We start from the raw sequence: 23,293 nt of genomic DNA on the forward strand, positions 1-23,293 counted from the left end.
CATTTGGGCAGATATATGAACTTGACTGCTGCACCCCACATGACTGCACATGATCAAATGAACCTCTGACTCTGCCACACCCTCTCCTCACTTAACAAAGGTTACTTGATTTATACGAAGTGAAACTTTTGCACCTGAGATGCACTCATCTCAGATCCCCAACAGCCCATCTACATGGTGTGAGAAATGGGTCGCTGCCTCAGCAGCAGCAGAGATTCAAAGTATAGCCCTGTTACCCCATTTCAGTGCCCATCTGAACCTCTTCCATCCTCACTAATGTTCACAATTCCTGTTTTAGAGCACTATAGTTTGACTTCCCTCCTGCATCCTTATTCTATAGCTCTTCATCTGAACAATCATATTGCTGAAACTCAACAGTTCCTGGCTCATCAATACCATTGTAATCAGTGAGTCAGAGTTCCTGCCTGAATTCCCATCACCGTACCTTGACCCTTTTTTTTTTACCAGCTTTAAATTCAGCAGACATGGTGGGTGCAGTTTGCCCTTTCTCGCCCCTTCAGCACCACACAGCTGCCATGGGAGCCTTGGGGCATTTCACTTTGCTGCTCTCATTCTCTCCTCTGCTTTTCCAAATGAGTTTTGACCTTTTCTGTTGCTGTGTGGTGTGATGAATCCCGGTGGGTCTCTGTTCCACTGCACAAAGGTGAGGCACAAGACAAGACAATTTGGGATGAGCAGATACAAAGGAAAACTTCTGGTACTGCTTTCCTACCCACTGGGAGAGAAGGAACGAAGGTGACATGCTGATGGGAAGCTGAGTGTTTTTCAAATCCAGAGTCATTTGTCTAAGTGTCTTTTTGGTAGCACATGTGTGCACCCTCTCATAGCCCTCAGAGACAATATTCTGTCTTCTGAAGTCATCGTCGCTGACTGGAAGAGGTCGAGAGGATGATGATGCTGGTGCTCAGCAGAATCAGGGACATGCTTGAGCAGTGTCTCTGCTGAGTATGCAAACCCCGGCTTATTGGAGGAGAGAAACAGGAATGAGATGGTGTAAATTAGGTCTTTCCTCTTCTGCTCCAAGCTTTTAGCTCATTTTCTAGCTTAATTTTACTTTCCCACCTCTTTTTCTGGGTCTATATTCTGAAACTCATAAGCCACCTCTCCCAGCCAGGGTCACACCACCCTGTACGAAACCCACGGTGGAAGCCCTGACTTTCCCTTTCCCCCTGGATCTCAGTGCCCTGCAGCAGGCTCTGCCACTCCGGCTGTCCGGAAGGGGCCCCTCTCAGGTGGGGGAGGCACCAGGTGTCGGGCACAGCCCGGAGTCATCCGGGGCCACCGGTGGTTGTGAGGGCAACAATGGGCAGTGGGGTGGGGGGGTCAGAGGGAGCACTGGCCTGAGCACACCGGGCAGGGTCAGAGGGGGTGGTGGTGCAGATGGCGCAAGGCAACAGCTACAGGAAGATGATTTTCATGTGGTCCTTCAACAGCAGACACATGCCCCTGGTGCCTGAGCCTCCAGCTGACAGGGTGAGGATCAGCCTCTAGAAATCCCTGCAGGGCTTCTCCCCTCAGGCCGGTGTATTGTCCAAGTAGTGGCATTGGGGGCAGGGGGGCTGTGTTTGGGTCCTGAGGGTTGTGTGTCCCAAATAATCTCCTGAGAAGCAGCTTAGGAGCAGTTCCTGATGGCTGGTGTCCTCCAGCAGTGGCTCAGTCCTGTGACAGCAGAGTGGACCCACCATAGCTGCCTGTGGGGACTTGGCTGAGATGGGTGCAACACTTGGGTCACCATAGCCCTGCACTCTCCAGGCCCCTCTGCACGGGCAGGACTCCCAGGCTCCCTGGTCACTGCTGCAGGGAGCTCGGGTCACCCCTGGGCATCCCAGCCGCTTCTGTGGAGAGCTCAGGTCACCCTTGATTTCCTCAAACAGTGCTGAAAAGAGCTTGGGTCACCTTTGGGCATCATAAGCCAATGAATGGCTGCATTTTTAAAACAGCCCTGCATGTTTCAAACCCCAGGGTGTACAGGGCAGGCTGGAGCGAGTGCCATGGGAACCCATCCAGACCCTCCTGAAAGCCTGGCCCCACTGTCTCCAGGTAAAGAGTCTGGAGCAGAAAGGGCCCGAAGCCAGCGCTCTGCCACCAGCCTGCACTGCTGCTCGGATCGCTGCACTCCCTGGTCACTGGTGCTCCACTGGAGGTGGTGGGTGGAGCTGCCGGGGGCTGGGGGGGAAATTCCTCTGATGTCTGTTTAAAGAGCACCGAGTGGTGTGTGTTTAGGGCCATTTGGAGATAACTGCTGTTCTGGGAGGAGGGTGGGCAGTGAAATACTCTCTGGCAAAAGCAACTTTCTGAGCTGAGGCCTCAGTTTCACCTTCTAGGCTCCCATGCCACACCAAAACCTGGCTCAGCAGAGACTTTTGATCAAGGGGGGAAAAGTCGTGAATGATGACTGCTCTGTGATGGCTGATGTATATGTGGAAGATGGAGTGGTACGACAAGTGGGACCGAACCTAAACCCTGAGCCACCGACTGGACTCATTGTGCTGGATGCGACCAACAAGCTGGTGATCCCTGGGGGCATCGATACTCATACACACATGCAGTTCCCTTTTATGGGTAGCAGGTCAAAAGATGACTTCTACACAGGAACCAAGGTGGGTGCACATATGTGTGTCTGTGTGTGCATCTTAGGCTTTCTCAGAAAGGAATGTCTGCTGGTGCTGGTTATTCAATATTCTAAAAGAGAATAGAGTGTGAATCAAGCGCAGGCAGTTGTTACTGTCCCTTATCTGGGACATTGTAATAAGTGATTGGGGTACTCAGAGATCCACCTTCAACCAGTATGTTATTTGGGTCGCTTCAGAGACTTTTCTGGCTGCAGGTGGCAAGTGTTAAGCCGAATCATTTACCCTGGCTGTTGCCATGCAGACTACAACTTGCGCTGGTACATGCAACAAGCTACATATTTTTCTGAGCAAAGGTTAACTAAAGCAACAGTTTAACTTCCCAGTGCATTGGGAGCACTTCTGAGGTAATCTGATCTTTCTCCTCTGTTAGCACAAGAGAATGCAAGCTTTTCTACTGTCATTCACTTCGGACCTTACTGTGTCTCTCAGTGAAAGGCCAGTTCAAATACACTTTCTAAAAGTATCTCCCAGTTTCACACTTGGAGTGGGTTTTTTCAGCTTTTTAGCCGATTTCATTACATTCCCTGAATTAGCAGTGTATCAATTACTAGTATTAGCAGTATTATGCATCGCCTCCATACAGTAAAAATACTCATACAGAGCTCCCTAAAATTTGTAAGGTACTTTTTGAAGAGCTTTGCTGTGGAGACTGAAATCCTTTGCCCACAGAAGGTTTCACATGGCCCTACTTGTCATATGTGTTAGCAGCATCCTCAGAGAGCCAGTTGTATCCTGTCCCTCTCACAGCAGAACTGAGGTTTGCTAAAAAGCAGAAAGCAATAGTGCATCCCTTCTAAAGAAATGGATTTCATGATGCTCATTTTTGCTGGTGTGCAAAATACTGATTTGCCTCTTTGAATTAGTTGAAATAAGTTAAATTCAATACCTTCTAACAAATGCGGTGCAGTAACCACACAATTATTAAGAACCTTTTAAACTTTGCCATCTTGCTTAGATTGACCCTATTCTTTAACAGGAAATTTCTTTTCTTGCTTCCCCATCATGTCATGAGAGTGAAAGTTAGATTGTCTGAGTGGCATAATAGTACATTTCCATACTCTAACAAGGATTTGACTTTTTTTAATGTTGAGCCCAGAGTACCGAAGGGAGGACTACAAATGACCTATATGCTATCATTAAATTACTGGCATATTTCTTTCAATAAAAATACTTATTCAACTCAAGATAGATTTGTTGGTGTTGCTGCTGTTATTTGAATGGAAATATTTTACAATGGATAGTTTTAAGCACTAGAATTGTTCTTCTCAATGAGTACAGAAATTATAGTGACTTATTACAATAGACTGTAATTATTCTGCAAAACTTTGACAAAAAATCATTTTGTCCATCACAGCAGATCTTTTCTGCCATACCAAAATGGCTATGTTAAGCATAGCATGTGTCTCCAAGTCAAACATAAGATAAGATGTAAAAAGAAAGCTACAGCATTGAACTTCCACCTCCAAAACTGATAGCTGGCAAGGAATTATAAATTTGATCATGTAAATTTTTTTCCCCAAAGTCAGTCTCTTCCATAGTTATCTGGTAGAAGTGAGGGAATCTATTATTATACAGGCCTAACAATGCTGTCTTTTTCAGATGTCCACAGACAAGAAACATTTTTTGAAAAGAAAAAGTAGTTACTAAATGGCTTCTACAAACAGTTTTTGGTCTTCACACTGCTTTTGGTGATAAATGGAGAGAAAAAAATCAAGTCCACAATGTCTGTTCTGCTCATCTACAAACATCACAAAGTGATGGCTGAATGAAATGCAGAATTTGATTTCTGGAATACTTAGTTTACACGATTTCCAGTATATAAATATATATATATTAATGTTTTGTTATTTTCTGCAACAATCCTTTATTTCTCTGTGAAGACCATTTTTGTAAACTAATTATCAACAATGTATTTAGAAATTTGGCATCGCAAGAGAAATCAAACAAATATGACTTGAAGCCAGAAGATTATTTTGCTTGACAGGAGAAAACGTGTAAAAGAAACAGCAATGACTCTGGCTTTCTCTTAAAACGCCTAAGTGTAAGTGATCTCATTCTTAAAGTGCCTCCCTTGACTTTAAAGAGATCAAAGATGCAGACTAACTCAGATGTAGGTGCCTATCCTGTGAAATTACAAAGAAGGGGAGATAAATTGTGTGCTAACTTGCAAAAAAAAGTAATAGTTTTTTGAGTTCTTAAGGTCTTTTTTAATAACTTTTGGAGACACTGGACAGGGAAGCTGCAAATCAGAGACTGTACACAAAACAGGATGTTCAGATAGTTATTTTGGTGCCTAAAAGAAGACTCTAGGTCTTAACTCAAATTGAAGTGTGGAAAGTGTTCAGAGCTACTTACTGAAGGTCATCGTCTAACAAATATTTTGGCAAGAGAATCATGGAGACAGAGTTGTGTTCCAACTATTGCAAAATATGCTGCAATGATTAGCTAATATTTACCCATTCAGTCGGATAAATAAAGGCACAGAATACCTCTCTTTACAAAGAGGGGAAAAAACATGTTAGAGGAAAAGAGACTGAATGGAGTTGTGGAACCCATGACTTTATTTTTTTCTTGAAGCCTATAAATATTCTTTACTTCTAAATCCTGTTTACAAATAAGAAGTCAATCTGTCTTGTTGAAAAAAATTTGACAGTTTGAAAAACTTCTCTTGGAGAAAATGTTTTGCTGAGTTCATCACAGATTCACAAATGATTACGTCACTCTCCGAACTTCTTTATTTGCAAAATATACTGACATATTTACAATTATGCTTCTGATTGCTAAGTGAAGGAAGGGAGAGACCGATTGATCTAGAAACAGGAAAAGTAATATAGCATGAATTTGAACTGTGTATATTCTGATCTGAATTGGTTGTACCTGTTGTGCAAAGGGATGTTGTTCAGAGCAATAGAGAGGATTTCTCTGGCTAATTTGCAAGATTGCAACGATTACAGCAAAGGGATTTCTATATTGGATCAATTTCTGTTAGTCAAGGATCTGGTTTCTGGGAGTGACTAACAAAGATTCAAAGGAAAAAATAATAATCCAATTGTCCATAAAGCAGAGTGAAATTTATTGGCTAAAAAGCAATATTTGATCCTCATAACATAATAAAAGTAAGGTTTTTGTTTATTTATTTACTTGTAAACATTTTTATGGAGTATGTAAATACCTCTATTTAAAAACTTGCTATGCAGTTTTACTAAAATAAAACTGTCAGTAACAAAAATATTTTTAAAAACTTTAAAAATCCTTTTGGTGTTAGACAAGAGTTTGGGGATTTTCATACTGTATTTTCAAACTGAATCTGTTTTTTTTCCAAAGTATATTTTCCCCTTAATACTTTCCTGTCACACAGGCTTCTTTTTTCAACTACATAGACTCTGAGGAAGCATTTCTCAAGTTGACTATGGTTTTCTGGTGCTATACTTTCTTGGTGTATAAGGAAACTTAAAGAAACTCAGTGCTGCAGACTCATCTCCAACTCTTTGATAAGATTTTGTACATGTGTGAACACTTCTTCAGTCTGAGAATTTCCCCATGATTCTCCTGAATACATGTTTGAGAACATACTTCTCAAAGGAGGTGAAATTTATCTCCACAATCATTTTGCAAGTTCAGACTTTACTCAGAGAAACTCTTCAGTGGCTTTTGGCTTTCCAGTGTATCAAGATTAATTGTTGCACAGGGAATCGGAGAGAGTGGGAGGAAATTTGCATTCTCTCCAATTGCTAAATACTAACTTTCTTCCTTTCAGGCTGCTATAGCAGGAGGAACCACTATGATCATTGACTTCGCCATCCCTCAGAAAGGCTGTTCTCTTACTGAAGCCTTTGACACGTGGAAAAGCTGGGCAGACCCCAAAGTTTGCTGTGATTATGCACTGCACGTGGCAGTTACATGGTGGAGCAGCAAGGTAGACACAATAGCTGATTTTCAGTTCCATAAATTGGTACCGCATCTGCTTTGAATTTGTCCTCACATGCTAAATATAGCTTGCTGGCAGTGTAATATTTAGTATTTTTGTGTGGAAAAAGTACATTTGAAACAGTCCAGGCCCTACTAAAAGTACATGTATATGAGAAAATAAAGTCTTCACAGAGCCTGTATCTTTAGATAATACTGCACAAAGTTAAAGGAAAATGAAGCATTTGTGCAAGACCAAGACCAGGCAGGCCAGAGGGGGCAAGAGGTGTTTGCATAAATTTTGCCTTTTGATACTTGAACACTTGATAATCTATGCTCCTGTTGAGTCTTGGAGTGGTTTGTTGGGTTTTTTTAATAAGGGTATACGTGAAAATTATGGTACATTTAACTTAATTTGTAAAGGAAGTATTCTGTTCCTGGGTGACTGCAGTAATATCTCCTTAAAGTAAAGCAGGACTGGAGCCAATAATTACTTGAATGGGAGACTATCTAAAAAACCTTTTTGGAATTTATGTATGGGAGAATCGTCCTTGTTATGTGAATGTTTGCTGAAAGCTTTACTGAATAAATTAACTTTTCAGGTGCTTGACATCTATCTGAACCTGACCCATGTTTTACAAGACCCCTTTGGATCCTCAGAGAACATGCATCAATATATAGATATCTTAAGTAAATTCCATTTTTAAATATGAGTATTTCCTCTAATTTTTAACTATTAAAATATATAAACCAAAGCCTTCACTCTGCAAACACCCCATCTTTGGTATTCTGTGCACTAAGCACTAAATAGACTGACCACAACTTCTAGCTCAAAGCAAAGACATAAAATAAATTCTCCAGTGAAGCCTGAGGAAAGTGCATTTGAAACAGCCTTAGCAGAGAACAGTGGAATTGTACTGAAAAAATCCAATAAAACTAGGGAGGTGTAAATCAATGAAATGCTCTGGTATATGCTAAGAAGTTAACTGTTTTTAAAGGGCAAGACTGAAAGAAATAGAAAGGTCTGATGTTTTGAGCTGTAAAAGACCTGGGTAAAGACAACTGATATTTCATGCCCTTCTAATTAGCTGTCATCTCCTCAGGATTTAAAGTATTGATTAAAAACATTCATTCTTTACAATGCCTTCCCTTAGTCATAGTAGTTAGTGAAGAAGAAAATAAATTACATGCCTCTATATTTGTGCCAGAGCAGGGCCTTATGTCAGGTATTTCTTTGTTTGATAATTCCCACTCAAGGTATGATCCCATCCCTCCTCTGGATAAATCCAGAAAATTTCCTTGAGTTTTATATCAATCTCTCGCCTTTCCTGGGCAGATCCAACCAGGTTATTAGAGAGAAGATGAGAAACAGTGTTTTACTTTTTGAAACTAATTCATTCCATGGAAATTGTAATAGCATCATAGATACACATCAATTACTGTCACCATCATTTTTCTGGGAAGGGAGGACCAAAGTTAGATACTGGATAGATCTTGCTATCCAGCTGTACAAGAAACCATCGGGCTAAAATCTGGATCTTTCCTTCTTTCTTTGGAACATAATGTTTTCTTGGGCTTCACAGACCCTAGCAGACATAGGGAATCCTATCAAGGAGTGCATACAAGAAAAAAAGCAGGCTTGCATCTAGAGTCTTAGAGATATTTTGTTTGATGACAAAATATTTCAAAAGTCTATGTGTTTAGAGTCAAGACAAAGGTCTAGGAGATAAGATCTTTTCTATCACTCTATTATTTGCCAGAAGATGAAGCCTGTTATGATCCAATTTTGAAAATCAATTTTCCACAAATCTCCATACTGTGTAAGTTGGATACATTGATTGTAATACTGGACTGTGTTTTCAACATCAGGAGGTTTACTTGGAATAAAATTCTGCTTCACTACCTTTTGTAAAAAGCATTCCCTTCCTGCAATTAGCTTGTCCCTCCAGTATCTGCACTGCAATGGTACTGGTTTAATCAATTTGATACAAGAAGAATAGTATAAGTCAGTCTTTAAATATGTGACTTGGGCTGTTTTAACTGAACGTGTGTTTGATGGGTGAGTAAAGGCTCACCCTTCATACTTACAATTTCTTTACACAAAATTGTTAACAGGTAAAATATAATATTGCTGGGTTTTTAAAATTGCTGACTGTCTTTCAGGTGAAGGAAGAAATGAAAAGTCTTGTTCAAAACAAAGGCGTCAACTCCTTCAAGATGTTTATGGCCTATAAAGATCTGTACATGGTCAATGATGAGGAGTTATATGCAGCCTTTTCCTGCTGTAAGGAACTTGGAGCAGTTGCTCAAGTCCATGCGGAGAATGGGGAGCTAATTGCACAGGTAGGCATTTGATATTCTGTCCATCAAAGTCAGGAATATAAATGGTCCTGTTACCTAAGCACTTCAATAGATGTATTAGTACCATCATTGTATCATAGGGAAAGGCTTTTCTACCGTATTTTAGTTCCAGGGATCTGAAGACAAACATCTTGCCCAAGATCCTAAAGGATGCTTGTGGTGGGCTAAGAAATTGTAACCTGGAGTCCTGGGTACAAGGTAGACAGGAGGCAAATGATCCTGTTATAATGAGAGTTATGCTTGCAGCATAATATATATATGTGCAATGTAATAAGTATACTTGACTGACAAAGAAAGCAACTGTCAGAGCCTCATCATTGACCAAGTCAAAGGGGGAATACTCGGCCAAGTATTTAGATGTCAGGTGTGTGATGCCTAACCCTAGGTCTCTTCAAATATAGTCAGCTCATCTAATAGGAACGAATCCAGAATTACGGAGAAAGCTTCACTGACTGGACACAAAAGTCTCAATGGCCCTTTATGCATAGTCAGGCTCACTGCACACTTGCTACTGCTGTCTCAGTGCTGTATAGAGGCACTGGGAGTATAACTACACTGATGGCTTTGAGTTTCTTCAACTATTCTAGTCAATAGTGCTTTGACTCTGCCCCAGGTCCCATAACAGAACTGAATTTATTGCTAAGTAATCTCAAATCAACAAAGCATAAGTTCCTGGAATATAGGAGGAACAAAATCTTATGCCTCTTAAAACCTTAGAGCCTCATTCAGAGGCTCTGGATGTGTATCGTTGTGCTTAGTGAGGTCCTTTCCTTTTTTTTTCCAATGAGGGGTTAGTACTTTCATCTCAGTTACTGGCTGCAATCATTTAAGAGTAAATATTGAGAGAGGGGTAGGGTTTTCAAAAGTGGTGATTTATCCCTGCAAGCCAGTGGAGTGTGTTCTCTGCAGTCTGAGACCTGTGTTTATTGAGAGATATATTGGATTTCAAATAACACAACAATAACTTACCTAGAAAAAGATCATAACTGCCTTGGTTTTTTTTCTCAAAATAGCTGCAGTGGCTGGTTTAGGATCCATTTGGCTGACAGCATGTTCACAACATCATGGTTTCACTTTAACTGACTCTTATATGTTTTTGTGTGGTGTTCAGGGTGCAAAGAAGATGCTGGCAATGGGAATAACTGGCCCTGAGGGGCATGAGCTGTGTCGTCCTGAAGAAGTGGAAGCTGAAGCTACACAAAGAGCAATTACCATAGCAAATGCTGTAAACTGCCCCCTTTTTGTAGTCCATGTAATGAGTAAATCTGCAGCAAGGGTGATAAGTAATGCACGAAGAGAAGGTAAAAGTCCTAATTCTTTTATGCTTGGGCAATGGCATCAATGACATCAGTGTCCTACTTGCATGGGTGCCATAACCCTCAGGACATGGATGAATTTCTTGGAATGGGATGTCTAAACTGTGTGTGTGTGTTGTGCTCTGTTATTCCCCTTCCTTGAGTTATAGTCTGCAAGCCTTTACCAGTTATTTAGTTGAGAAATTCTACAACAGAGATCACACCATGTTTTTACTGACCCTGCCAGGACTCCTATTGACTGGGCACTTAGAAATCATGGTGATGATGACAGTGTCTGAAAGTCTCGATTCCCTTCAGGGAAGGGTTTCTCAGGTCATGCACTGCAGGGTTCATAAATAGTTCTGGTCAGCCAAGAGAGCCTGACCCTCTTGACCATCTGTTGGGCATGCTAGAAGCAGCCTGAAGGTTGTAGGGATTCAGGATGTTTTACATCCTCATCAGTAAATTCATCCAGAGCAGCCTGTGGAACCACAGCACTGTGAGAAGATATTATATGGGTGGAAGGAGTGGGACAGAAGCCTGTGATTTAGAGGGCCTAAAGCATTATGGAATATCTGTCCTTGTTATCTTTTTACATCTCAGTTTGTGTTCATCTGACCTAACGTGAATTGCATACAGACCTCACTTTCCTTGTTTCTTGACTTTAGGTGCTTACACAGGGAGTAGATTATTAATATCAAAATGCAGATTATGAGAGTTTGAAGAAAGTGCAATCAAAATCAGAATGATATCATTGTGCTAATATAGATGGATATGTTTACATGGACTATGTATTGATTATGACTCCTAGTAAGACTTTTCTGTAATTTAAATTTATAGAAGAATCTACCAGAATATTTTTTACTAGCACATCTTTTGGTACTGTGCTATATTAGACTCCTCCACTAGATGACAGTGCTGCTGGTAATGTGGATTATGTCGGTCAATGTATGGTTATTTGTATATTCACAGGTGTGGTGTCAACATTAACTACAAGAAGCTGTTACAACAGTTAATAGACCCAGATTAAAGATGAAACACTGGCTGTGAACGTAAAACAGCTAAGATAGGAGGTGGTGTTTTATAACACACTACTCAAGTAAAAAATTCTATGCTAATAGTAAATACTGTAAAGTATTGTTAGGCATGTGTTGTAAGTATAGTCTGCAGTGCCAGTTTGATAAATTACTTCATATATGTATGCTTCTTCAATGTGTTAAATTGGTACAATTTATGCTTATTGCGGTGCAAACTGGATCTTATAGCTTCCTGGGTTGATGCAGTCAGAATCATCAACGTTTGCCTTTGTGCACAGCAACATATAACATCTCTCCATAATTAATTTCTATTTGCATAGAAGTATACTGTTAAGGAAACAGAAATCTAAGATTGATTAAGAAATTTCAAAAGATATCTAGTGTTACCATAAAGATATTTACAACAATTTAGTTTTTAATGACTGATCTGTATAAATTCTGGCAAGTAGAAATTAGTTGTTGTTAGTTTCAGTAAAAGCTATTTTCCATTCTTCAGTTAAAAGTGGTAATACAAAACAAAAAAAAAATATAAATTCTCAAAGTACTGTATGAATGACATAAATAAAACCCAAATATTTTGCTGGAAGATATTCAACCTGGACAGGTTAAAACCACTTTAACGTGAAAACTGTGTAAACTCCAGAGGCTCTCAAGCATTTGAAATATTCACTCTAATGTAGTTTATTCATCTTTTCAAGATTATTTCTCCATCTCCTGATGCTACATTTACAATTGTGAAATCTTTCATGTTCCTTTCCAAGCACTTACCAGTGTGTGGGTGCATATTCATCCCTGCCCATGTCAGAGGAAGATTGATATCCCTTCCTATTCCATCTCTGACCTCAGAAAGGGAGAGACTGGACTTCAGTGAGCATAATATATTTTCTGGGTGACAGTGTGACACCAGAATTGAAGCATTGCTTCTCAAATTCTGTGGGATGGTGATTTTCCTAGACAAAAATGTAAGTCAACCCAGTTCTTCTTTGTCCCTCATTTGGCTACACAAGGTGAAAAATAATATTAGAGCTAGAGACTGAAGGCCTGATATAGTTTGCTGAAGACAGTAGGCATAATTCTGTTTTCTTCAGACCTTAAAGGCTAAAATCAGTCATACAGACTGTAAAAGGATACTAGTTCTTATACTAGAATAAGCAAACTTTATGGAAAACACGAGTGACTGTCTTTCCTTTTCCTCTCCATGCCAAAGTTCACCATCTATGTCTACTCTGATCTCCAGCAACACCACTGATGGAAGGAAATCTCCAGATTGTAGTAGCATGTTTTTCATGAACATCAGTAACAGCTACAGTGTTGCTGAATATTCAACATGAAACCCAAGATTTCCATGTTGTGACTGTGTTGGAGAGGGACAGGTTAATTCATGCTCTCACTCTGATCTTTTTCTGGGTCTTACCAGCCTGTTTGCCAAAAGCAATGGTTCACCAGTTCTCCACGTGAGAGAGTCAAAGACAGCACCTCTCCGTGAGGACTGTTCTTGTTCATCTCAGTGGGCTGTTTCTTCACCCCTGTGCAAAACATGATATTGAATCTTGATAGAATAGGTAGAGGAACTGTCTGCTTCCACAGAAGGGCAGTCTGATATCTCTGTGTGCTTGACAGTCTTGTTCCCTTGAGTGGGAAGACAAAGAGGATCCTCTTCCTGCTACTGTGTAAAGTCTTCCCTACAGTGAGAAGACAAGGCTGTAGAGCGCTGGTGGCAGGCAGTGCAGCTCCCTCTCCTTCTTAGGACTATCTCATGTGAATTTACCGGGGAAAACTAACGTGGCCCTGTCACCCATTCTTTCAGCCAGTAATACCTGTGGGGAAGCAAGGCTAATAAAATGTGATTTAGCAGTAAGTATGTGATTTACACTGCCTCCCACTTAAAAATGCTTTCATTCTAACTGCACTAAAGTCTAAAGATCATCTCCTTTTGCCCATTTAACTCTGGTGTTACAGCTAAGGAAATAAGACTTTCTAGTGCAGATCAGAACTGGAGAGCAGAAACTTACTAAAAAGTCAATTTTTAGAAAGGTTTCTCCCTGTTAAAAAAGTGCATACAAAAATACGTATTTGGTTAGATTACAAGAAGCTTGCTTAGACTTATAAAGTTGATACTTCCTAGCATCAGTCACGGTTTAGGTCTGCTCTTAGTGAGAGGAAGGGCATGTCCATAGCTGTGGGTATACACACTCTTAAGATGATTCTGAGCACAGGAGTGTAACTAAAAATGCAAACTTTTTAGCTGGCTCATGCAGGACAACTCAGGTCCAGACTGAAAGTAGCCTAATTGATGCAATGCTATGCCTGATTCAATAAACCCTGGCATGCAGTTCTGCTTCTTTCAGATCACAGCTGGTCAGTGAGTATCTTTGCCCCATATGACTATCTGAAATGCTTCTGAAACTTTTACTAGAATAAGCACACAGGGACCAGTTTTTCAAGCCTGTAAGTGTTAGTTGGTGTTTCTCAAGATTATAGTTCTTTTTGAGTTCTCATAGGTGGCAAAATAAATTGCAATTACTTGTTCTTCTTTGTTATAAAGTAATTTATGTGAAAATAGCTCTAGTCAGCCAGTTTAGGCAACTGATGAGGAAGTCACCAAATTCACAGCTATTTCCCAGAAGCTCAGAAATGTCAGAAAGAGCAAACAGCAGAACACTTTCAGCTTATTGTTTTTACTGAATGCAGGAAAACATAATAAATGGAAAGACCTGATTTATTACTGCATTTTTCCACTTTTATGCCTATAGGTAGAAGCCAATCAAGTAGAAGAACCTTAATGCAGAATTTCTTTGTTATTTTGATTAAAGCAGTATCTTGATATTATTGTACCCTTCAATCTGGCTAGTCATGGTCCAAATGAAATGCAAGAAATTGCACAGTCAGCTGAAGTGTCCAGATGTAGTCCATTGAAGCTGCAGTGTTCAGACTCAAAATCACTTGAGGAAATGGCTTGTACTCCTTCCCACTCATGTGAACAAGGAGAGCTGCTCAGGTCAAATTCTGACTGCAGAAATCCTGTCATCAGCCGTGGTACATGAGTTAGAATCAAACTCAGCATATATGACTGTGAGCTTGGAGACTTCTTTTCATTTTTATGTTGTGAAACTGAGATAAGAAAATTATTTATGGAAGCTAAACATTTACTCTTCCTACCATTTTAACTTTTATCATTTATAGCTATGTCCTAATGATTCATAGTTCAAGTTTACTGTGGATAGAAGTTTCTTTAGCTTGTTTATATATAGTAGGAAAGACACACACCACACCACACTTACCCCTCCCCCCCTTTCTACTGACTTTGCTCATAAAAATTCTCTCAAAAGTCTAATAGGCAAATATAGGAGATTGGTTATATATGCAGGACATTTTCTGTATATATCTAGGTTTGTGGTGGCCTGCCCTCAGATACTGTGTTTGGAATTGCCCAGGGAAGGCCAAGATCCCCCTGAGTTCTGCAGCAGCTCTGACTAATAAAAACACTAATCTGACCCAAATCTCCTCATTCACTGACCTGTCATATCACTTCCATGGATGGCCTCATATTCAGTGCTTTGAGTTTTGAAAATAAGATGCAAAAACCAGTAGATAACTGCTTAAGTCATGATTTCAAATCTAAAAACTTGTAGTGGTCTCCCTCTGAGCCCAAGTGTAATATACGTAGATAAGCACGACTGGAGCTTAGAATGCTCCAAGACAAAGTGTCAATATGAGACAAGCATGTTCAGCATGTCAGAGCATGCTGAGGTGGTTATAGCAAATTAATAATGCTAATAAGGAGTCTTTAGGTCGTGGAAGAGTTATACTATGTAGTACTTGGAGTAAACGTGCAGTAAAGTAATGTCAGAGCAAGTCTTGAAACCTTGTGGAAGTAACTGTGACTACAAGGTTTAAATAGTATGAGACCTTTTTGCAAGTCTAGCACAGAAGATTTAAGGAGTGGCACTACTTCAGTGGGAAACATATTTTGAAAAGAATTTAACTACGCAGTAGCTGCCTGTGCTAGTGTAGCAGTTATAATCTGGTAGCTTACAGAAGTACCAGAATCTAATGTACAGAGAGAAATCTTCAAAGGTTTGCTTTGTTGTTTTCCAAGAGTACCATGAATGTATGACTTACACACAGAAAGACAGAGAAAGGTCACTGCCTTATATCACCAAGCAATTACTAGATGAACCCTTGCTGGGGTAATGCAGTGATAGTCCTAATAAAAATTGTGGTTGGAGTGAAACCTGGGATCCATAGCAAGGTACCTACTGTCTGTAGGGAGCAGGGAAGGGAGAAAGCTCTTGCTGGGATCCAGCAGAGGCTGCCTTTAACCAGCACCAAGCAGCCTATGAGTGGGTGTGCGAGGTCCCAGCTCACTCTGGTTCTCTGGTGACCATCACAGTCAAGGACATTACCACCTGTCACCTACAGAACAACAAAGTGGCTGGACCACCTCCTCAGTGAGTGAAACATCTTGTTTCATCTCCCATTTTGTTCTGATGAGTTTCAAACCCCTGTTTCCTAGGAGGAAAAAATAGTTAAAATATGTCAGCTCTACCCAAAGGCTAACAGCTACTCTGGGTTGGTGTCCTCTTCTGAGAAATCTAGAATACTGTGCAACAAAGAATTAAAGATTAAAATTTGGGACATAAATTTTAGAATTAAATTATTTATAATTTTTGATTTGGGAAATATTTTTACACTCTTTAATTTATGTCTGGAGCCATATTGTTCTTTCTGGAACAATTATAGCCTGACAATTAAAAGTACCACCTTGCAAAATCTGTATGCTGTATATATTAACTTGCACTGTTACATAGTCAATAATTTTAGAACACCAAACAGGTGCTACGAAGAAATATAATTAATGCAACTGAGGACTGTGTTCTTTTTGAAATCTCAATCATATGCCTGGTAAACAATGTGTAAAACTCATTATAATATATCTGTCAGCAATTTAATTAAAAAACTTGCCCAAGCAATGTTCTTATGAGGAAATATATTGGGAGATCACCAGCAGAATATTCAGAACAGAGATGCTGTGTTATAGCTTAGTTTATTATGTCCTTCCATATGTATTTAATTTGAAATACTCATTCAAATTTAAATCCATTGCCACCAAAAAGAACCAGAACAGAGGAAATACAAGATATGCATTTTTATGTTGTTTGATGATGATATTATTGGTTTACATTTTTCAGGAAAGGTGGTTTATGGGGAGCCTATTGCTGCTAGTCTTGGCACCGATGGCACCAACTACTGGAATAAAGACTGGGCTCATGCTGCAGCGTATGTCATGGGACCTCCGCTGAGACCAGATCCATCTACTCCTGGTTTCCTCATGAACTTACTGGCCAAGTAAGCAGATAAACAAACAGTGACAGCTGATGCCCAAATACGCCGCAAATTCTTTCTGAAGTATATAACAGGTTGATGCCCTGGAGATTTTCTAAGCACATAATGTTACATTATCAGGACGGAGAAATGGAAGTTGAAACCATAGGTGAAAAACATTTTTTGTTACAGACATTAGAAAGTGTTCAGATTTTGTTTCTCTGAACTCTTGTGTTCTTCTGTCCCCATTTGACTTTAATCAATAACCCTTGCCTTGCTAATACTGCAGCAAAAATTGAAGCATGACCAAGGGGGACAGTAAGGCTTAAGTTGGGGGGAAATGAGTAAAAAGTGGGGTCACAGCTAGGGGTTCAGGGTTTTATTGTCAACAGCCTTTTTCACTTGAAATTTGCACGCTGCATAAAAACTAAGCCTACTGACTTCCGAAGGTAGATATAAATTGTCCACTTCATAACATCTCCTTCAGAAGGAAGTAGGAACAGAAGTATCCTTCAGATACCTGCAGTTAACAAACTCTGTGGTTTGATGGTATTTCATTACTAATAAAGCTTAACTCCACAAAAGAGTTGAATTTGACCAAAGAGTCTGTGAATGTATGCCTGAACACTGGCTGATGGTTGTGCAGATCCACAGTAATTTTACAGGGTATATGTAATGACACAGTCTAAAATTGCCCTAAGTGAGGATGGAGCCAAGCCCTTTGCTCTGGGTGAAGTGGGACAGTCCTCCATTTGTGGGACACCCTTGACATATCCAAAGTAGAAGTGTTATTTTTGGTGCTTCATTTCTTCTGAGGGGTTTTCTGAAGAGGAAACTACTTCACAGGGGAACTGGCTGTTACTGTGGAGCTACTCTTGGAGGATGGGACTGAAGACAGGCTAGCACGGCATATCAGTTTTTCCTTGCAGGACAGATGGCCGGATCTACCCAGACTTGCTAGAGATTTTCCAATGTGGCACTGTCTGGTACATGCTCTGATTCATAATGAAATTTGTTTCTCCTTAGTGATGACCTATCTGTGACAGGGACTGACAATTGCACCTTTGACATATGCCAGAAAGCTCTGGGGAAGGATGACTTCACAAAAATCCCTAATGGAGTGAATGGTGTGGAAGACAGGATGTCAGTCATATGGGAAAAAGGCGTTGTAAGTATATCAAGATGTCTGAACATGGAGGTAATTGATTTCTCCAACAAAATGTAATCTCTCAGCAGTTATCAAGTTTCCAGTTTTATCAAGCGTATTTATCATAGGATAAGTCCTTTGATCATATAACAGAGTCCTTACTAACTCTCACTGTCTTGGCCTGGGAGATAGAAGATTCTTAGTGCTTAAAATGTAGCACTAGAGAATCACTTCAATCGTTTAGCAGCAAAGGACCACTATTGTTTCAGCAGCAGTGCACAGTACATTTACTTGCAGCATTTTTTTTTCAACAGATAAAAGGAAAGTGAAAGGAAAGAGGTGCCCACAGTTTTGACTTGGTCAGTTCTGTATTTTTTTCTCTTTGATCTCTCTCAAACTTAGCTGTTGGAGGAGCTTCTGCACTGGGTGTGTGCTTGACAACTTCTACTGTGTGTTTTCAGCTGGAGGAAACAACCTAGAGATAAGAAATGCTTCTCTAATGTATGGCTCAGGCCTGTGACATGATGAGATGAGCACCTTCAAATACCATTGACCAGACTCTCAGTGCCAACAAAGAATGCTCAGTGCTTGTAAGAACAATGCCCTTCAGGCTCTAAACAAATATAAATATGAAAGCTTGTGGCCAGGCTTTTTGGATATGGGGTAGTCTGATGAGGAGGGAAGTAGGGCAGTCTGGTGAGGGATCTGCTGCTTACTGGTTGTTACAATTGTGCTGTCTAATACAATACTGTTAAATTCCAGAGGCTGTAGTTCAACTTTCTAATTAATGATAAATCCTCTTGCAGTAGTAAAGTCTTGTTGATAATGCAATACAAAGCGTATTTATTTGTCACAGTAGAATTATTTACCTCACACACTTAGTATGGATGTGGTTCAGAATCTCTCTCATTTACCTCTATTTGGGATTCAGCTCCAGCTGGCATGTGCAAAGCAGACTTCTGCCTATATCCACCTGTGGCATAGCTCTAGTGCAATTATTTATGGTGTAAACTGGAATATAATCTAGCTTGTAGTTAGTATGAAAGTGAGACATGAATATGTCCATCTGTGCAGTTCTGAACAGTGTATCCTCTTGGGCAAGATAATTTTTCAAAAGGTTCTTCAATCAGTAATATATTCTCTTTTCTTACTTGTAAAATATTACACAGCTGTGAGAGTTTGTCTGGAAAGCTTCCCTCCTTTTCCATACACCATTATTTAGAAGAGCAGTTTTCACCACTTTCATTATGCTTTTCTTCTCAGATGATTGCTCACAAGCCACTATACAAACATGTTTTTATGACATTCTGACTCCTAGACTGACCTATGTACAACATTACTGCCAGTGTAGCTGGCTTTCCGAGCAAAGAACAGTCACAGAGGCTGGATTAAATCAGTTGTGTAGCAGTGGACAGTCCCAAGACACATGTATATCCATTATTATTTGCTGTTTTGCTGATGTGTCACATCAGCAAATCTGGTTCTTGTACTACTTGATCTCAAACATGTACTGAACAGTACTATCCTCTGTTTTATTGCTGAAGAGATTTGCAAATCACCTTTCCTATATTACACGCTGTGCCTTGCCTCTCTTTTAACATCTTCTAGGCTCTTCTTAATACTCTCTCACCATTTTCCAAAGCCTAGATACTTGAGAGATGTCAAACCTTCTGAGGAAACTGCTGAGTAGGACTACAGATTCAAAACCAGCTAAAAAATTTTACTTCAGTTGACTTGGGACAGGATCTACAGAGCATTGGGCTATAAAGTTGTCGGTTTTTTCCCTTTGCTGTGGGATAAAGTAAGATAAAATCATTTTCAGTGAATGTACATTGCAGTATGTGAATCTGAGACAAATAGTTATTTTTATTTATTTTAAACTCTTCAGTACGACATTTTAAATAAATATTGGTGTGATGTTGGCAGAGAGCTGTCACTCATCCTAGCCTTTCAAACAACAGGAACATTTTTTTCATTCCTTGTTTAAAAAAGTAATGAGTTTGCTTTTGCGTACTCTTCTGCAGTACAGTGGAAAAATGGATGAAAACAGATTTGTAGCTGTTACCAGCACAAATGCAGCAAAAATCTTTAACCTTTACCCAAAGAAGGGGAGGATTGCTGTGGATTCTGATGCTGACATTGTAATTTGGGATCCTAAAGCTATAAGGTATGTATGGGTAGTTATTTCCTCCTATCCAGTCTCTCTGCAGAAAAAATATCTCATATTCTCTGTACAATAAGCCTTGGGGCTGAGGTTATGGTGTTTTTCAACAACACTTCACGTGAATTATTTACAGGTTATTTGTCTCCTACAATGGTGTATGTAAGCAGAGATCTTTGATCTCTAGATGGATTTAAAAAAATTCTCCTAGATTGCTGACAAAGTGAAAAAATAACAAGGACTGTACATTATGCTACCAGGGTTTGGTATCCTAAGAGTAAAAATAACCACTTTGGGATCTTAGAGTAACTCTGTTAAGTGCTGGAGTATGTTTAGCTTCCTCCCACTGCAAAGAGCAGGGAGAGGAGCTTTCCTGCACGATGACCCATTACAAGCTTGTGGTTTTATTTACAGCTACTTCAAACATATACAAAGGTGGTCAGGATGGGTGGTGAAAGTGTGGGGTCTTGCCCGCCTAATGTCTTCTCCCTAGCTGATAGAGCAAATATAGTGATAGAGCCAGGAGCGAGTTTAGTTCTAAAGCTCAAGCTGTGCAGGCTTATGCTTTTATTTAAGAAGTTTTCTGATTATGTGCACAATAAGTCTGCTAGAATAGAGCTTGTCACACCAACACCAGATGTACAAGAGGTGTGCTGATGTCTCACCCTGCATGACTTGATGCCATGGTACCTTTTGGCTTCGAAAGGGTATGCAGTGTCTTTTTAGGAGCCTCAACTCACATAGCATATTGTGCATTACAGCCGATTCCAGTCTTCAGGTATATTCACACCATCAGCCAGCTCCATACTCAGGCCACTATAAATATCTCAAGGATTATACGTCTTGAGTCTTGCTCTGGCTCTTGTGCCCATCCTGGTCTTGTTTAAACTGCCCGGAAATGGTCTGGCAGCCGGCTGTCACAGAGCCAGCTCACCTGGGGAGTTGCCTTTCTCAGCTGAGATGCCTATGGGCAGTGTGTGTGCATCTCCACTGCTCAACTGCTGAGCAGGTTAGTTTAAATCTGCAGACACTTTAATAGTTGAGTCTTACATCTGCCCACATCCAGCCCTGCACACCACAGCAACAGCAGGTCAGGAGCTGTGCTGGGCTGGCGCTTTCATCTTGTGAGCAGTGTGAGCAGACAACTGTGCTGACGGCACACGTTTACCCTCCTTGAAATCTCTTCATCGCTGTCATCCGAATAGTCAGTAAATCCATAGAAGATAGCAATCACTAACCCTAGATGAGCTTTGTGGAGTGTTGGGCATGTTGACAGTATGGCCAGTTTTTGTCAAGTTTATCACAGTGTTTGGTGTTCCTAAAGCCTGAACTGTTGTAACTCAGATGACATTAGATTTTCAGCCTTTGTTTTTTTTTAAAAAAAAGAGTTGAAGACTCCCCTCATGGTAGAAGTAAGTTTTGAAACATAACTGAGAAATCTGATTTTGAAAACAAAATGGAGGAAAAAAAGCCCTAATCCTGGATTTTCCTTACACAAAATTTTCTTGACCAATTTTCTGGTTTTTGAATTTTTTATATGCTCACTCATTTCAGTATACTAATGAGTACCAAAAGCATGTGAGAGTGAGAGAACAAGCATTCTGTGTTTTAAGCTGCAAAGCTTGAAGACATAAAGGTTGCTATTCAGAAGTCCCACAAAAAACTGGCAGCACCAGTAAAAGAAGTTTCAGGAGTGTCAACCCAAATAAACATAGAGGCCTGCTCAGCGCTGGGTCAGAGAGATTTTCATGTACATTATGCCTTCTGGCATGTTGAGCAAGCATATTTTGAGATACTAGCAATGAGCTATTTCAGGACAGTGGAGCTATGAACTCTGATTAAAAAAACCCTGAAGGATTCTTTTCTGAGCTCACTTCTGCTCTGCCTGGGAACACATGAATCTAGAAGGATAGCAGAATTCTGACATTGTTCTCAAGGTGCTTTGTCAGCTCCTGTAATTATCCTTTAACCTTCCAAACATTCTTTCTGCCTCCCTTCACTCTCTCCTGAGTGCTCTAATTGCCTTTTTGCCCACTGCAGCTGTGAAGGTGCAGGTTTTCGTCAAGTATTTTTTCAAATATTGAACTGTATTTTCTTACTAAGCAAGTTGATTTTAAGTTCAGGCAATACTTTTTTCCTGATCTGGTACTGTTCCCACTGCTTACCCCTTTGGCTTTGTTGGGAACAAGCCTCTCTGCAGGTACAATTGTATGAACTACATGAATAAGTATTAATAAATCTCACTAGTGCTTGTCTATTCATTTCACTGCAAATCCTGAAGAGGGCACAAACAGCCCAGTAGAAAAAAAAGATCTAGCTAATGGACTTCAAACATTTAAGATATTACACAAGGTGCAGCCTCATGTACTTTTTTGACTCTGGGGAGTGATTTTCAATTTCACAATAGGCTTGTTCCTCTTTCTGGCTAAGTCCTTCCTCTTTTGAGCATGACTTTTTTCCTTGTTTGTAAACCTAAATTTTGTAAGAGGAAAATGCAGTTTTCCAGTTCTGATTTGATGCTGTGTTGCTGTAGTCTTAAAATACTGGCTGATACTAGCCTAAAGAGTTAGACAGTTGCTGAAGTATTGCTGTGAGGAACTGGTATTATCACAATCTGTCAGAGGAAATTTATAGGGAAGATTCTGAAGTCATTCCGAAAGGTAGTGAAGCTCATCAAAATACAAAAACTTATATCCCTACAAAATCAGCTGCATTTCCCCTCCCACATCATTGCACAACAGCAACATGTTGGGCGCTATCTGGGCATTCAGGATTTTCTCTTTCTTGGTTTCAAAAACCTAGTGAATTCAAAGTGACAGCTCTGTAAGCTGGGAGCAATTGCAATTCAAGGTTCCACTTCCAGCACTCAGTCACTTTAGTTGAGGCTTTCTTTCTACTGGTCAGCTTAGTTGACTGGCCTATTTCTGCGGCATTTTCTGTTAATTTCTGCAGAAAATATATGAACGGTTATCAGATTTGCTGCTGTATTTAAAAGTTTCTAAATACTGGTTTTAGCGGGTCTGCATGAAAACAAGCATTATTGGGAAGAAACACATTAAATGTATAAATTAGAAGAAACTGCATTAGAAATGATGGGTTATGAGTTCTGCCAGGTTAGGTCTATTTCTTAGCTTCCTTATACTCATTGCATATTCATTAAAGAACACACAAATACCAAAGGGACCTGTTGGTTTATTGCAGCTATGTGCTACCAAACATTATCTTGCAGACCTCAACACCCTCAGCATCCCAAGTACAGCCTGTGCACACAGGATTGTTTTGTGAGAACTCCTTGGAAAAATGCATGTAGGCAGCAAATGTGTACTCACTGTACCGTCTTATTTTAATCTGTGCTTTGATCAAGCATGTTCACTGACTTCTTTCAGCTGCACACAAATAATGTAACA

General features: G+C 40.1%; 1 protein-coding gene across 2 annotated transcripts in view; it reads left to right on the forward strand.

Moving 5' to 3' along the window:
* Nucleotides 1-2,277: 2,277 nt before the first annotated feature.
* Nucleotides 2,278-23,293, forward strand: part of DPYS (dihydropyrimidinase) — a 32,189-nt gene continuing 11,173 nt past the window's right edge. Inside the window, exons 1-7 of one of the 2 annotated variants that reach the window (XM_074846787.1) lie at nucleotides 2,278-2,621; nucleotides 6,412-6,570; nucleotides 8,724-8,903; nucleotides 10,033-10,222; nucleotides 16,446-16,602; nucleotides 17,605-17,746; nucleotides 19,750-19,892. In XM_074846787.1, the coding sequence (XP_074702888.1) occupies nucleotides 2,352-2,621; nucleotides 6,412-6,570; nucleotides 8,724-8,903; nucleotides 10,033-10,222; nucleotides 16,446-16,602; nucleotides 17,605-17,746; nucleotides 19,750-19,892 (1,241 nt within the window). In that variant the 5' untranslated portion in view covers nucleotides 2,278-2,351. The remainder of the gene's footprint in view (nucleotides 2,622-6,411; nucleotides 6,571-8,723; nucleotides 8,904-10,032; nucleotides 10,223-16,445; nucleotides 16,603-17,604; nucleotides 17,747-19,749; nucleotides 19,893-23,293) is intronic. The other variant, XM_074846796.1, reaches the window with a different exon arrangement.

This window comes from Strix aluco, chromosome 1 (genome assembly GCF_031877795.1).
Source record: "Strix aluco isolate bStrAlu1 chromosome 1, bStrAlu1.hap1, whole genome shotgun sequence".
Classification (NCBI taxonomy): Eukaryota; Metazoa; Chordata; class Aves; order Strigiformes; family Strigidae; genus Strix; species Strix aluco.